We start from the raw sequence: 13,955 nt of genomic DNA, 5'->3' as shown, positions 1-13,955 counted from the left end.
GCTGTTTTGGAAGTTTTAGAGGCAAAGGTATGTTTGAAGCCACTCAAAAGTTTAGAGTTTGCATAATAGTGTCAGTGAAAACAGGTTAGTGGTTACTGGAGCCAAGGGATAGTCCTACATCGAGCCCACTTGCACTCTCTTTGCATTTGAGGTTACAGTTCCATGCACAATTATTTTGCCTCCACTGCAGAAAATGATGCCTCCTACTCCTTTCTCACACAATCCTAGGATGGCTGAGGTTGGAAGAGACATCTGGAGATGGTCTAGTTCAACCCCCCTGCTAATGCAGGGTCACCTAGATAGAACAGGTGGAACAGGATCATGCCCAGATGGTTCTTGAATAGAAGGGGACTCCACATCCTCTCTGGGCAGCCTGTTCCAGAGCTCTGCCACCCTCACAGTAAAGAGGTTTTTCCTCATATTCAGATGGCAGATCCCCCATTTCAGTTTGTGCCCATTGTCCCTTGTCCTGTCCCTGGGCATCACTGAAAAGTCTGGCCCCCTGCTCTTGACACTGTGAGATACTTGTAGGCATTGATAGCTTCCCTCCACTGCTTCTATGCAATATGATTCTGGGCAACTGAGATAACTAAACCAGGAACTTCTATTCCTGAAGTTCCCTGACAAAAAAAATGCAAAGTTTCTCTGGACATGGAGTTTCCCAGTTCAGTTCATAGCACAAATGGTTGCATTAACACAACACAAAGTGGAAGAATAGGAGCTTTTTTTCTTAACGTTTTTTCCCTTAACTAATTATAGTTTAGGCATATATTGAACTGCAGCTTTAACAGCCTACAGGATGGGTTGCTGTCTTTAAAAGACAATTTAACATGGATTTTGTTTTCTCTTTTCTCTGTAATTAGGTACCATTTCTTCTAGACACTAAGCTTGCACAATTATATCAGTACTCTTACATTACTGAATTGCTTTATAGTTTTTCAGTGTTAACAAGACATCTGTTTGCAAATAGTAGATTATTCAACCACATTTATCCTGCAATATCATTAAAAAATTAATGTAAATTGAACTTATTTTTGTCAACTAGTCTCACCTTGCTATCTGTAGGATTACTCCTGTAATTTGACCCAGCCAGAAGCTTCCTTCCTATGCCTGCCATCTGTTAACTTCTTTTTGCAAAAATGCTTCTCTTTTGGCACATTTTACAGACAATTATAGCAGTCATTTAATGAGTGCGCAATTATCTCAGGAAAAATTATATTTGTATATTATAACAATCATTAAAACAGCAAGTACTTAATTTGAAAGAGGAAACACACAAAGAATTGGACAGCCTGATTATTTGACAAGTGACAGAGGTTGAGAGAGACTTAAGAAAAGCAATAGTGATAGCAAAAAAGATTCAAAAAAGATGAAACAATTTATCTCAGAGATGGTAATTACAACCTCATAAAGCCTTTAAAACAGTAAAACAGATACTCTGGCACATTTTCCCTGTTCTTAAAGGCCCAGCAATTTTTAGGCATATTATCATAATTAATCATCTGTAAATGTGTTACAGACTAATCTCACAAACATGTACTTCCTTTCCCCAACATATGCAATTTGTAATTTATAAAAAGAAATAAAATGTATAAAAGGCTTAGATAAAACATATAAATTATATACAAAAGCAAATGCTTCATACACATTCAACTATAAATAAAGCTATCAAAACATTGCTCTCTTTAATGATTAATATATCATTGGCAAAACCCCATAGATTAATAATGAAATCATATGATATACAACTATAATTTAAAAACTTGGTTCATTCGAGGAGCTGCACTACTTAGGCTCAGAAATATTGCCCTACTCCTCTCAGTAACTCTTTGCTTTTGACACAGCTTTGCCACTTCCATTCCCACCTGTTTGTGCAGCCCTTTCTCAAATCATAGAAAGAAAGCAAAAAAACCTGCAAAATATTGTACAAAGAAGGTCAGTGGAGGGATTACTTTCATTACTTCAGCATAGATGATAAACCTATTAGATGCTGGAAGATAACTGAATTCTGGTGCCTCACTGTGGTAGAGAATTTGAGCTCCTACAAGGACGGTGAAAAATATTCCTGAAGCACAGAAAACTAAGTCCAGTGCATACAACTTGTAGAAATGCTTAAAAGGGAAGTTCAGACAAAGATTTACATTTGCTAATATGATGTCACCCATAAAATTATCTCTAATTAAAGCAACAATATAAATACAATGGATATGCTTAATGGGAGCTATACCAGCACTATTAACCACTTTATGAAAAAGAACAAGGTTTTAAGGCTCTTTTGGTCTGTAGGTTGTTTTTAGGGGTGTGGGGGTTTTTTACATCTTGAGATTACAAGTTATGATTTGTAATGCACCCAAATGCTTACTGGAACAGATGTCTAGATTTCAGATCATAGCACCATTAAGGCTGGAAAAGACATCCAAAATCATCAAGTCCAACCTTTGACTTGAAGCAAAGCAGGGCAAATAATGAGATGTATTTTATCATTCTCAGTTATTCACTGCTTGCCAAGTAACACACATATAGCAGCACCATAATTTTACAATCTTGTATTGTACCAGCACTTAGGAGCCATAACCTATAAACTTAGTGTGCAAAACACCCAGTCTCTTCTACAAAGAATTTCTAGATAGTGTGATCAGTTCATTACATTTAAATATTACTCATTACAGGCTTCCTTAAAATTAAACCATAGAAAATGTAAGAAATACACTCTAATAAATATATACCCTTGATTTTGATACATCTTCCATAACTGCATATATCAAGTAGTTGTCTGGTTTTGGCTCTTATAACTAGCCAAGAAAACACATCACTGCTTACTATGTGTTTCTCTCATAAAAACTTTACAGTGCCAAGATTTCATGTACAAGTAGAATAGCAACCAATGGCAGAGTAAGGGGTTTACAAGTGGAATAATCCAAAGGATAAATGTCTACAATGAGTTTAGAGCTGATATAAAAGAGAGGCATCTGATAACACAGAGTTGAAAGGCCTGTGACAATTTAGGGCATCTCAGCAGCACATAAGCCTGGTGAAAATTAATTGCCTCTCTGGTGGGACGCTCATACATGAGTTTATGGCATTCTGATAGATACAGATGTCCTGGGGTACAACACCAACCAAGCAATTATCTACAATGTTCAGATTTTCTCTGCCAAGCTTTCAACAAGGGCAAGACAAACTTCCAAAAAAACATCATCTGTTGCTATAAAACAAGTGGTAGGACAGCTCAAGCTTGCAGGCATAAAACCACTTGCATGTTTTAAGTCAGTTTTTACAAAAACAATGTGAGATACTGGAACTCATGAATACACTGAATTGTCAAGTTAGGTGCCAAACTTTCAGTCACAAAAAGGAAAAAAGTTATTCATTTGATTTAAGAAGACTACTGCATTGTCCTATAGCACTTAGGATTATTAATGGAATATTATTTTTCAGTTCAACCTCACTTTATCCGTTTTCATGTATGTAGCCAGAAGACATTAGAACGCTTATTACAAAATAACATACACAGTAAGATGGCTGTAAACTTCTCTTAGGACAGTTTATACTTCAGATTATCTTTCCAACTTCCTTTTTCTTCTAAATATGCAAAACAAAGTTGAAGCCTGTATTTTTGTCATCTTTTTTCAACATTATGAAAAGCAAATAGATTATTTAGCAAATTCAAAACAGTTTTAAGTGGAGTTAATAAGATCACAAGTCTTGTATTAGTCAACACTGAGGCTACATGAATCTTCAGTGCATTTCTCTACTTTACTTTCTGTTCTCTAACTCTGATGAAAAATGCATGATGTAAAATTAAGAGGCACAAGTTATTTACAATTCTAATCTAATTACAGCAAGCATAGAAAGTGTATTAGTAGCATAAGACAATCTAGATTGTTTTTAATTCTGCAGCATTATTACACCTAACAGACTGTATTAATTTTTAAATTAATTTCCATTAAAAGAATAGCCATAAAAGTAAAAATGTGATGAGTATGCTTGCTTTCAAATACTGAAACAAGTATTTAATGTTCTTTTTTAATTTAAATAACCTCAGCCTAACTGCAGTTAAAGATCTTTGGTTGTCTAATATTGGGTCCATTCCAACAGCTACAGTTCATTAACTATTTCAGGAAATAAAGTTGTCCTTTCTGAGAAAATCTCAACCATTATCAAGCTGAAACTATTGAAAAAAAATTAAATTCACTAGTAATTGTTTACTGAATGTGTATAAAAGCCAGTATGAAACATGGTCTTGTTAGACAATTAACAGCTCACCTTATCTATTACATATGAAACTTGTTGAAATCCCTTCCCACCCAACACCTTCATCTAAAGCCAACCAGTTTCAGTAAGAACAAAATTCCTTCCCCATCCCTTACTCCACCTTTTTTCTCCCTCATCTTGAACTTGAAATTCTATGAAGTGATCAAAGGACAGAAGTGAGAATTAGAACCAAAGCACCTCTTAGAATTGCAGGCAGTCCAAAGACAGATCTGAAACACTTAACTTAAGTAATTGCCATACTTTTCCTTTACTACTCACACTACATACAAGGCTGATTTAAAGAGGCTTCTACATTGTTTGCATCTGTACATTCCTCTTGACAGTTTGACAGCCACTGGTTCACAACCAGTTTCTGAAAGAAACATTAAACATCCATCCCACTACACAAACTCAAGGTCAGAATCCAATTTATACAATCTATTGCACACCCCAAAATAATAAAAACCAAACCAAGCAGTTTTACAACTATCTGGTTTCTGTCGGTTTCATTTCAAAGTTCCAGGGGAAAAACATATAAGTTGTAAATACTGTGAAGTTGCTTTGTTTTCACACCACGATAAAAGCCAAAATCAACCTCCCAAAGCTCCAAATGCTCTCCACACATCTCAGAACTTTATTCTTTGTTACAAAACAACGTTGTAAAACTAATGTCAATGAGATCAAAGTAAGTCTTACAAGGTTCTGACGTTCCCAACACAAAAGTCACAGCACCAGAAAGTTCTATTAGACCTCCTTTTTGCCGCTTGGCTCCTCAAAAATGATACTAATTCCTGGATTTCTCACCACCCCCACTTTTCCTGGAATCCACTTCCTCTTCACCCTTCACCCCCAGAATGCTCATGGGAGACCAACAGCCTCAGTGCTGCTGTTCCCAGCCCCGTGTTCTGCTGCTCCTCTTCCTGGCAGGACTGTGCACACACTCAAACAGGATCACGTTTCCATCTACACCCTGTGTCTTGAGGTTACAGAGATAACTGACAGTAGTAGCTTGGGTTGTGCCCTTTTTTTTTTTTTTTTTTTAGGTAGAGAAGGGGAAAGAAAAGAAATGTTTATCAAACCCAACAGATTGCATCTACTACATCACTCAGTTAATCCAGCTCACCTCAGCCACAGAGCTGCTCATACAAATTCCATTAACATCACACCACAACTTAGGGAAAATTTTCACCAGTGGGAATTGACAATTACACACTCCATAAGTATCAGCACAAGTTGTAATGGAGAAGCAATCCACTGAACCAAGATCAAAGATTAAGTGTGTTAAACCCTTATCTCTAACACTAATGACGTAAAATTGAGGGAAAAGAAAAACGTTACGTTGTCTCCTTCCCAGGCCTGCGTCCTGCAAACTAGGTAGAAGCAAGAGTGAATAGTTCCTTTCCTTCCCAATAATTTTTTTCACAGTAAGACACTATTCTCTCAGGTAGAGACAATATTGGTAGCAAGAATATAGAGAAGTAATACAGCTACTAAAACTTTTATAAACCTGTCTGCATATCTATATATTTTTTGGAAGTTGCCTCTGTTTTGAAATGCACAGATTAAAAATGAGAAAACGTCCATTCTCTCTTCCTTTCCAAACACAAGCTAAATTCCTACTAGAATTTAATACAGGAGTTTAAAATAAAAATTTGTACTTTCACTCTCACATGCACATGGATTTCAACAGAGTCTCCCAATTTTGGAAACCCTACATGACCAGCAACGGCAGCCGAACAATTGTATTAATCATACAGAAGGTACTGCTCCTTCTGCCAAACCATCTCATGGAACAAGTTTCAGACATTCCTGTCAAATCAAATTTGGGCTGGAAAGTGCCAAGCAGAGACAAACTTTATTATTAAGGTATTGATCTATAGGTAATGCAGTCACTTATACCACTCTACAAGTATTAACAAGGAAAGCCACTAAACCAGTCTCCAAAATCATAGCAATAGCTTTCAGGACTGATAAACTTTAAAAGCTCAAATAATAATTATTTGTGCCTTTGCTTAATAAATCTCTTTCATATTCCAAATGTATTCTCTTTTAAATTAGGAATTTTTTGAGCTGAAAAATCTACAAGAATCTCACATATGCTGAGGTTTCTAGCAGCTGTAATAAGAACATAATTTTGCTGGTTACAGTGTTGTGAAAAAATACCTTTACCTCCCTACTTTATTTGCTTTTGAAAAGCTTAACTCTCATAAAAGACCAAAGTGATCCAGAAGCATCAGTCTGTATTTCAATTTAATGACTTACATACTTCCTCTAAAGGAGAAGATGCTGATACAGATGAAGATAAAGGCCAGCATTAGAAAAGTGGACTTAATATTTGAATTAAAACTATTTCAAAAGTCACTAAGTTACATATAAGAAAGCAATCATAAGAAACAGACTGAAGAATTGAAGGACTATCTTTCTGAACATTTCAATACTCACACAATTTTAATTTCGTTTCAGTGTTCTCTCTGATAAACTGACAAGCACTGTCTGCAAAGTTTGTTCCTTCTGTATCCCATTAAAAGAAACCACACTACAATTTTTATGCCGTTTTGTCCCCACACAGAGGACTTGGATACTCGCAGTAGATGTGCATGTTATACTCAAACAACTGCTGAGCTTTTTGGTTTAGCCAAAAGTAGCAAAATCCAACATACAGCCTTTTATATGTTTTCTATTATTACTAATAACAAAAGCAGGAATAAAGTGTGCACAAAGACACCAAGCAAAGGATCGAGCAACAACTTAACCATTGCAATTCTTGCAGGAAATCAGCCACACAAACCTTACCAGAGCTCTTAAAAACATTTTTCTGTAAGTACTTATCAAGACAATAAGCCATTATATTTGCAGCGAAATCATAAACTAACCAATTTTCTCTGCTGTACTTCAGAAATATAAGCAGCAGAAGGAGTGGCACCATGTTAATATATAAATATTTCAGGTCATCTAAGTCTTGTTTTCTTAAGTAAGAAAACAACAGCAAAAAACAAGGTCTGCATCAACTGGTTCTTTTCTCCTAAACTAGCCATCACCTAGACTTCTTCAGGGTCAAATAACAGCTCAGAGACTTCAGTTATCATGCTTTGACATAAACACCAGTCACTACTATTCACTTCACCAGATCAACCAAATCAAACAGCTCAAACCCCCGACCCCCAAATCCCTACATACCTGTCCTTGTAAGGTTACACGACCCCTGCCTTGCAGGTGCTGATTAGAAACTGAAGAATGCCAGGGATGGATCTGGCTTTGAGATTGTGCCCGAACCAGATCGGATGACTGTGTTACTTGCTGTGGGGTTATATGGTGTTCCAGGTCATGCTCTAAAACATGGCTTGTGCTATCCTGAACAAATGCAGAATCATCAAACTGTGGCAGAAGGTCTTCCTGAAGGAGGTCATCTGGGTCAAGTCCTGTGAATGGTTCATTATGAGTCTCGACTTGATGAAGTAAGTTGTCATCTAAAGATGTAAAACCGTTGCTTTCAATAGGATCGGTGAAATGGCTTATCTGAGAAGCAGAACCAGTGGAAGCTGAAAAATTAATATTCACAGGAGAGAGTTTTGAACTACTAAAGTTGCCCTGAGGATGCGCAGAATGCAACATTTGAAAAGTATTTGAATTCAAAGGTGTATTAGGATTCAACATGTGCTCAGTTGTTTCTTGCTTGGTCCCTGTTTGAGATGTAAAGGCATCACTTCCAGTGAAGTCAGAGATAGAGTGTGTCTGCTGGCTGGTAGAAAGAGCTGTTGTAGGCTGAAGAAGGCTGGTAGGAGAAATGTGGTTATTAGAGTAAGAATAAGGAGATGAAAATTGTTGACTATTACTAACAGAACATGGAGTAATAGTTGGGGACTGTCCATCAAAATTTCCTTCCTGATTCCCACAAAAATGTAATGAAGCACTTGCAGTTTGAGAAAACGGCTGAACGGACAGAGGCTGCTGTGAAGTCGATGGATTAGAAACTGAAGGAGGGTGGTTAACACTGACTCTGAGAGAAGTAGATACGTTCACTTCCATGAAGTCTTTTGGCTGACTCAGAGCATCCTGCCCCGTGTTGTTTCTGCTTTGTTGCGACCGTAGCGAGGCACACTGATGCTGTGGTTCATTAGCCTGAAATAAGGCAAAGTCATGGTGTGCTACAAAGCTTTTGTTTTGCTGCATAGACTGAGAATGTCCTTGGTGAAAAGGGGACCCATTTTGATTGGAAACCGTTGTGGCAGTTTGATGACCCCACATAGGACTGCCATCGGCCACATCTGGAAACATCCCATTGGACTGGTTTTGCGGATGAACTGGTGAACAATTGAATTGAGAGTGTGGTGATAAGACATTGTCAGCTGAGCTATTAAAAGACTGATTTACTGAGTGAAGCTTCAGTGAATCATACTGATTCAGCTGATCAAACTCACTCATCTTTTGTTGATTTTGAGCATCTTGCACATGGTTCAATGAGTCTATGTGCAAAGGTTCAAATTCTGCACCCAAATTCAATTCATCAACAAGTGAAACAGGTCCAGGTTGAACAAAGGCATCATCTGACAAACCTTCTAAGGTCTCACTAAAAAGATTGGCATCATCAAAAAAATCCATCATAGGATCAGTCATCTTGAGAGGTCTGTTCTGCTTTTTCTCTCAACTCCAAATGGAGTCAGTTTTGTCTCTCTGCAGTGAACAGAAACAAATGACATCCGGCAGTCACCACCTTATCCAAGGCATGCCAACATCCATTAGTGCTTCTGATGAAACATTCGTCTTCAAGTGTTAAAGCATCCTAAGGGAAAGGAAGGGGGGGGAAGAAAAAAAAAGAAAAATTAATGGCTTTTCTCATTGCTCCTTCCCGTCCTCAACATTTTTAAGGATTTTTGATATTTTGTTCATAAAATTACGCTTATGTTAAAACCACAGATAAATAACTTATTTTTGCTTATACTCACTGCCCCATGCAGGGTTTATAATTTTTGTCCCTTATTTAATTATGATTTAAATGTAACAGTTTCATTTTTTCATTCACTCAAAGCACAGTTTTAGATTCTTTTTGGCCATATTCATGAAAATTACCAAAATGTATCAGAATTGGGTTTTACTAGTCCAGGATTAGAATTTGCTTATACAGAAATCATATAATACACAAGATAGATACAGTAATTTTGTATGTTTAAACAAAAAACTTGAAGGTTATAAACTACATTTAAAATCAGTAGGAAAAGCTGAGATACCTTGTTTCTTCTATTTAAGTTGCATTAAATAAGTTTCCGAGAAACAGTATTTTATCTCTTAAAGACGTAATAGACTCTTGTTTGGAGGAAAGACAAGAGAATGAATACAGTGATACAAAGATAGAACATAGGAACTACCTTTGCTTCAACAGAGTTTACACACTTACCTAGTTTTGAAACATTTTGAACTATTCATAGTATCACTCAGCAATCACCAATGAATTACTTTGCAATCAGGGATTTAAGGCAAGAGTTGAAAAGGGGGTTAATTTAACTTTAGCCTAAAAGCTCACACATTTGTAGTACAATCAAACAAAATAGGAAATGAATGAAAATGTGTATCTGTGATAATTTACCTCCCCAGTTAAGTAGTAATCCTCTATAATATGGGAGCAATCACTTTAAATGAGCATCTTGATGGAATAATCATTCCTTTATCCTGTTAATACATATCTCTAATTAAAGGGGGGGAAAAAAAAGGAAAGAAAACAGCCACAACTTTTAATTCCTGACCCTACTACTAAAGATCACCTTCACGCTCTCCTCCCCCACTTCAACTGTAATTCCTTGATGAATTTTCTTAATAATAAAATGAGTATAGGATCCTTCCAGAAATAAACACCCTGCAAATCTGAAATATTCTCTGATGGACAAGGTTCATGTTGAACCTACTAAGCACAAAGCAGTCTTGGACAAGCTGATGAAAACCCATTCTGCTTATACTCCTAATCCACTGAAGGTGGTGTGACCATAGTCAGAATAAAGCCAAACTTAAATTCACAAACTATGCTTAGGGTTTGAGTATACAAAACTTCTGGTCTATACACAGAAAGGACAGATGGATCCTGTATCATACTGAAAGGCACCAATTGGTGACATCTATCAAGTATGGATTGGTATGACTGTTAATGAATTGAGAGAACAAGAATGCTATTAAAAAAGTGACAGAAGCTTAGGAAGATGACAGCTTAGCACAGCAAAGTAGCCGTGGTATCCAGATGATACATGTACAATTATTGCTTAAAGTTAGGATATCCTAAAGTACCAAGATAAAGGAAGCATTAATATAGATTAGACCTCATTATCTTCTAACACTGATTAAGTTGTCTGCTTCTGATTAAAAGCAACACAATGATGACTTCCCCAGTATCAAACTTCCTTCCAATGCCTTCCAATTGATGACAAATGAAGAGCAGGATCCAGGTAGATGACCTGGCGTGGGTTTAGGGTATTATAGTATGGCTGATATAATCATCCCTGTATTTGCTAAATTCTGTGTAATATCCAACAGCAGAACAGCTTTGTGGCTTTCTCTGATTTGCCCATCTATTAGCATTTGGAATACTGTGTCAAAAGAGTGGATAATACAGCATGCTAAAAACCAGATAGTCAAAAAACTGATCACTTCTGCATACTATTAAGAAATGAGAGACATTCCCTCCCCAATATTAAAAGGCAATTACACTACCATTACTTGTCAGATTTTAACTAAAGCTTTGGCCGAGTTCAAAAAGCTCAGTTAATTAAATAATACAGAAGTTACTTCCTACTGATGTGCCAAAATAAATGAAATTTCATCACAGATTCAAAGATCAATGTACATGTCAGATTTGAAAGGCACAGAGGGACAGCACAATTTCCTCAAAATCCCAGTAATGTAGAAGACTAAAAAAAGAACATTTAGACATTTAGTAGATATGAACTCTACTGATCTCTAACAGTTAGGAATGTTTGTACTAGAGTGCCATGATATCTGTAGCTAAATATGGATTGAAAAGATGAATTTTCTCTTATTGGTATCATGAAAATTTGGATAAAACCTGGTTGGGTAGCCTGTTTCATTAAATAAAAACACACACATGCAATTATATATATATATGCATATGCATTATTTTATTTTAAAATTACTTTTCAGTGGTATGCATTTCTAATTATTTTTGAGTAATGAGCCATCTCTTTAGTAAAATCATACCCTCAACATACTGGTTTTGTTTGGAACTCTATTTCTGCTACAGAGTTCACAGACATCATGCTAAATACTCCAAAGCTCACTCAAGTACCTTGTATTTTAATTTGAAGATGACAAAGATTTGAAATGTATGGGCTTAAACTAAGTAAGTTCCAGTCCATGACTACAGTTCCAGCTACGAGTAAGAGCATAAAACTGGACTCAACTGGCATGTGTGTGCTTGTCAGAGTAACTCAGAGTAGTCTGTTATCAATCCTACACTGGTTTTGCTTGCACCAAACACCTCATGTAACTGTTTCCCTCCTTCTACTCCCCAGACATGAACAAACTCCCCTCCAACACCTCTTCTCCTTTCTTGCAGGTAGCATCTGGGAAATAAATATAATTAATACAAATAAAGATTTAGAGAAGAAAAAAAAAAAGAAAAAAAGAAAAAACCCAACAAAAAAAACCAACAAAACCAAACCAAACACCAACAAAAAAAACCAAACAAAAAACAAACAAAAACAACAACAAGAAAAAAACAAAACACAAAAACAAAAAAACCCGTACCCAAACAGTAGCTTATCGATTGTTATAGTTGTTCATGAAAGTTCAAGTCAGCCAACATGACAAACGGCAAATTTCACTTGGAAAGAAAATCCATTTTGCAATGCAACTGAAGTCAAGTCTCTGCCATTCTCAACCATGTTTGCCTTCACTATGAGTGGGACAATTTCTTACTGAGAACAGCTTTGCTTAAGCTGAACAGAGCAAACCCACACCAAAGTATATTGCAGAACTCTCTGCATCAAACAACAGGGTATAAGAAAGTCCCACAGTGTGCTTAGGCTATAAGCACTATACTTCTTTAAGAGATCCATATTAACATTAATTTTTAACTCAATTTTTAACTAAGCCTCAAAATTATATTTCATCAAGCTGTACTTAATATATGGAGAGAACGCATTATGACAAGTTCTGTAATGTATGAAGTAATCTTAGCTGTTTTCTTTAGACACCCACAAAAATTAAAAATACCAGTAGTTTTTAGAAAAAATTGTATTTTCTAGTGAGATTTTTGTGGTTGTTTTGTTTCTACTGTTTTGACATGCAGGTGTGTGTAATACCACAAAGTTTCTTCAGATTAAATATGGTTGACATTATTGAGTAAAAGGGTTGGTTTTTTTAATTGCACAAAATTCAGATCCTTTGCTTTTGTTGCTTTCCAAGTTGGAGTCACTTTCTTCCCAAAACTCCAAATTCAAAAGATGTGTGGCATGACACACAGGCTTGTAGAACTGTTGTATATATCAGAAAAGGACTCAGACCACAGACCAATTTACAAATTTTTTACCACTGCTTCTCTATCTATAACACTAAGAGTTAGTGATTTAATTAGAGCATTGATACTTAGACATATGAATTCCAGAGTTTAATTATTAGCTTGGGTCAAAATTAATAGCTAGCATAGGCACCTAAAGAACCCTATACTATAAAAGTACCTGATAAACCCTTAAGACAAAATTAAGTTGCCTAAATCTTCTAAATTAAAAATATACCACAAGATATTAAAGGAAAGGGCCCAAGTCAAGACAAAAAGTATTCTTACCAATGAATATAGAACACATCTCTTAAATGAAGAATTAAGAAGCTCAGAGATGTGCTTTAAATCCAGATGGACACCTCATCATTAGAGACCTGGAAATGAAGCATGTTAAACAAGTCACACAATAACCAACTTCAGGAGTGTACATTCAAATGCAACACCTGAAACTCAAAAATTCAATAGATACCATAAAACCAAGAACAGCAGAATTAATACCAATCACTGGTAGCCATGATTTTGTAAGTGTCTGATAAATAGGCTCCTTTTGTAGGACTACTAAAAATAACCCAAGCCTACAAACCTCCAAAGATGAAGGGCAGAGTCTGTGCCAGAATACTAAAAAGTTTAGGGCAACTTTAAGATACAATGTAAGTACCCAAAAAAAAAACCAAACTAGTTTTAGGGCTAGGTTTTAAATCTGTCAGTCCAAGAAGTCCTGTACATGTCTTCTAAGAGCAGAGTGCTGTTACACACTGACAGATGTACTTGCCAATGGGAAGTGACACTGCCTTTCCAGGGGAACACACTTGCATGACAGCTTTATCCTACTCCTGGCCTTGACAGCAGGTAGAGGAGCTCAACTTCAAGAGGTTCTCTTTTTATCTGAAAGAGGCTTCAAAACATGACTCGGTTTAAGGGAGAATGTGTATGGGGTGAAAGTAAAGGCTTCTAAGGCCTGTGTGTAAAAGCCTCAAAGCAAATAAAACCACTCTGTAACAGTAAAAGACAGCCATAAAGTTTGTATATGAACTGACATTCTATACCAGTGTATTTTTCCATTTCAAAAACATGAGCATTCTCTCCATGGCACAGAGAATTCTCCATTTCCAATAAATAAAGAGATTCCCCTCTTCCTAAATATAGTCTCATAATGACAAACTCTTAAACACCTTTGCAGGACTATTAATACAGTTCAACC

At 36.3% G+C, this 13,955-nt stretch overlaps 1 protein-coding gene across 2 annotated transcripts in view; it reads right to left on the bottom strand.

Annotated features, from left to right (window-relative positions):
* The window catches only part of CHD9 (chromodomain helicase DNA binding protein 9), a 76,191-nt gene extending 63,063 nt beyond the window's left edge, over nucleotides 1-13,128 (bottom strand). For both annotated transcript variants that reach the window (XM_018084993.2, XM_018085008.2), the window contains exons 1-2: nucleotides 13,040-13,128; nucleotides 7,432-9,034 (exon numbers count right to left, since the gene is read on the bottom strand). In XM_018084993.2, the coding sequence (XP_017940482.1) occupies nucleotides 7,432-8,868 (1,437 nt within the window). In that variant the 5' untranslated portion in view covers nucleotides 8,869-9,034; nucleotides 13,040-13,128. The remainder of the gene's footprint in view (nucleotides 1-7,431; nucleotides 9,035-13,039) is intronic.
* Nucleotides 13,129-13,955: the final 827 nt, after the last annotated feature.

The sequence above is a fragment of the Manacus vitellinus genome, unplaced genomic scaffold (assembly GCF_001715985.3).
Source record: "Manacus vitellinus isolate BGI_N305 unplaced genomic scaffold, ASM171598v3 scaffold_10_pilon, whole genome shotgun sequence".
Lineage (NCBI taxonomy): Eukaryota > Metazoa > Chordata > Aves > Passeriformes > Pipridae > Manacus > Manacus vitellinus.
Note: the sequence above shows the minus strand (reverse complement) of the source record. Positions and strands in the feature narration are given on the sequence as shown.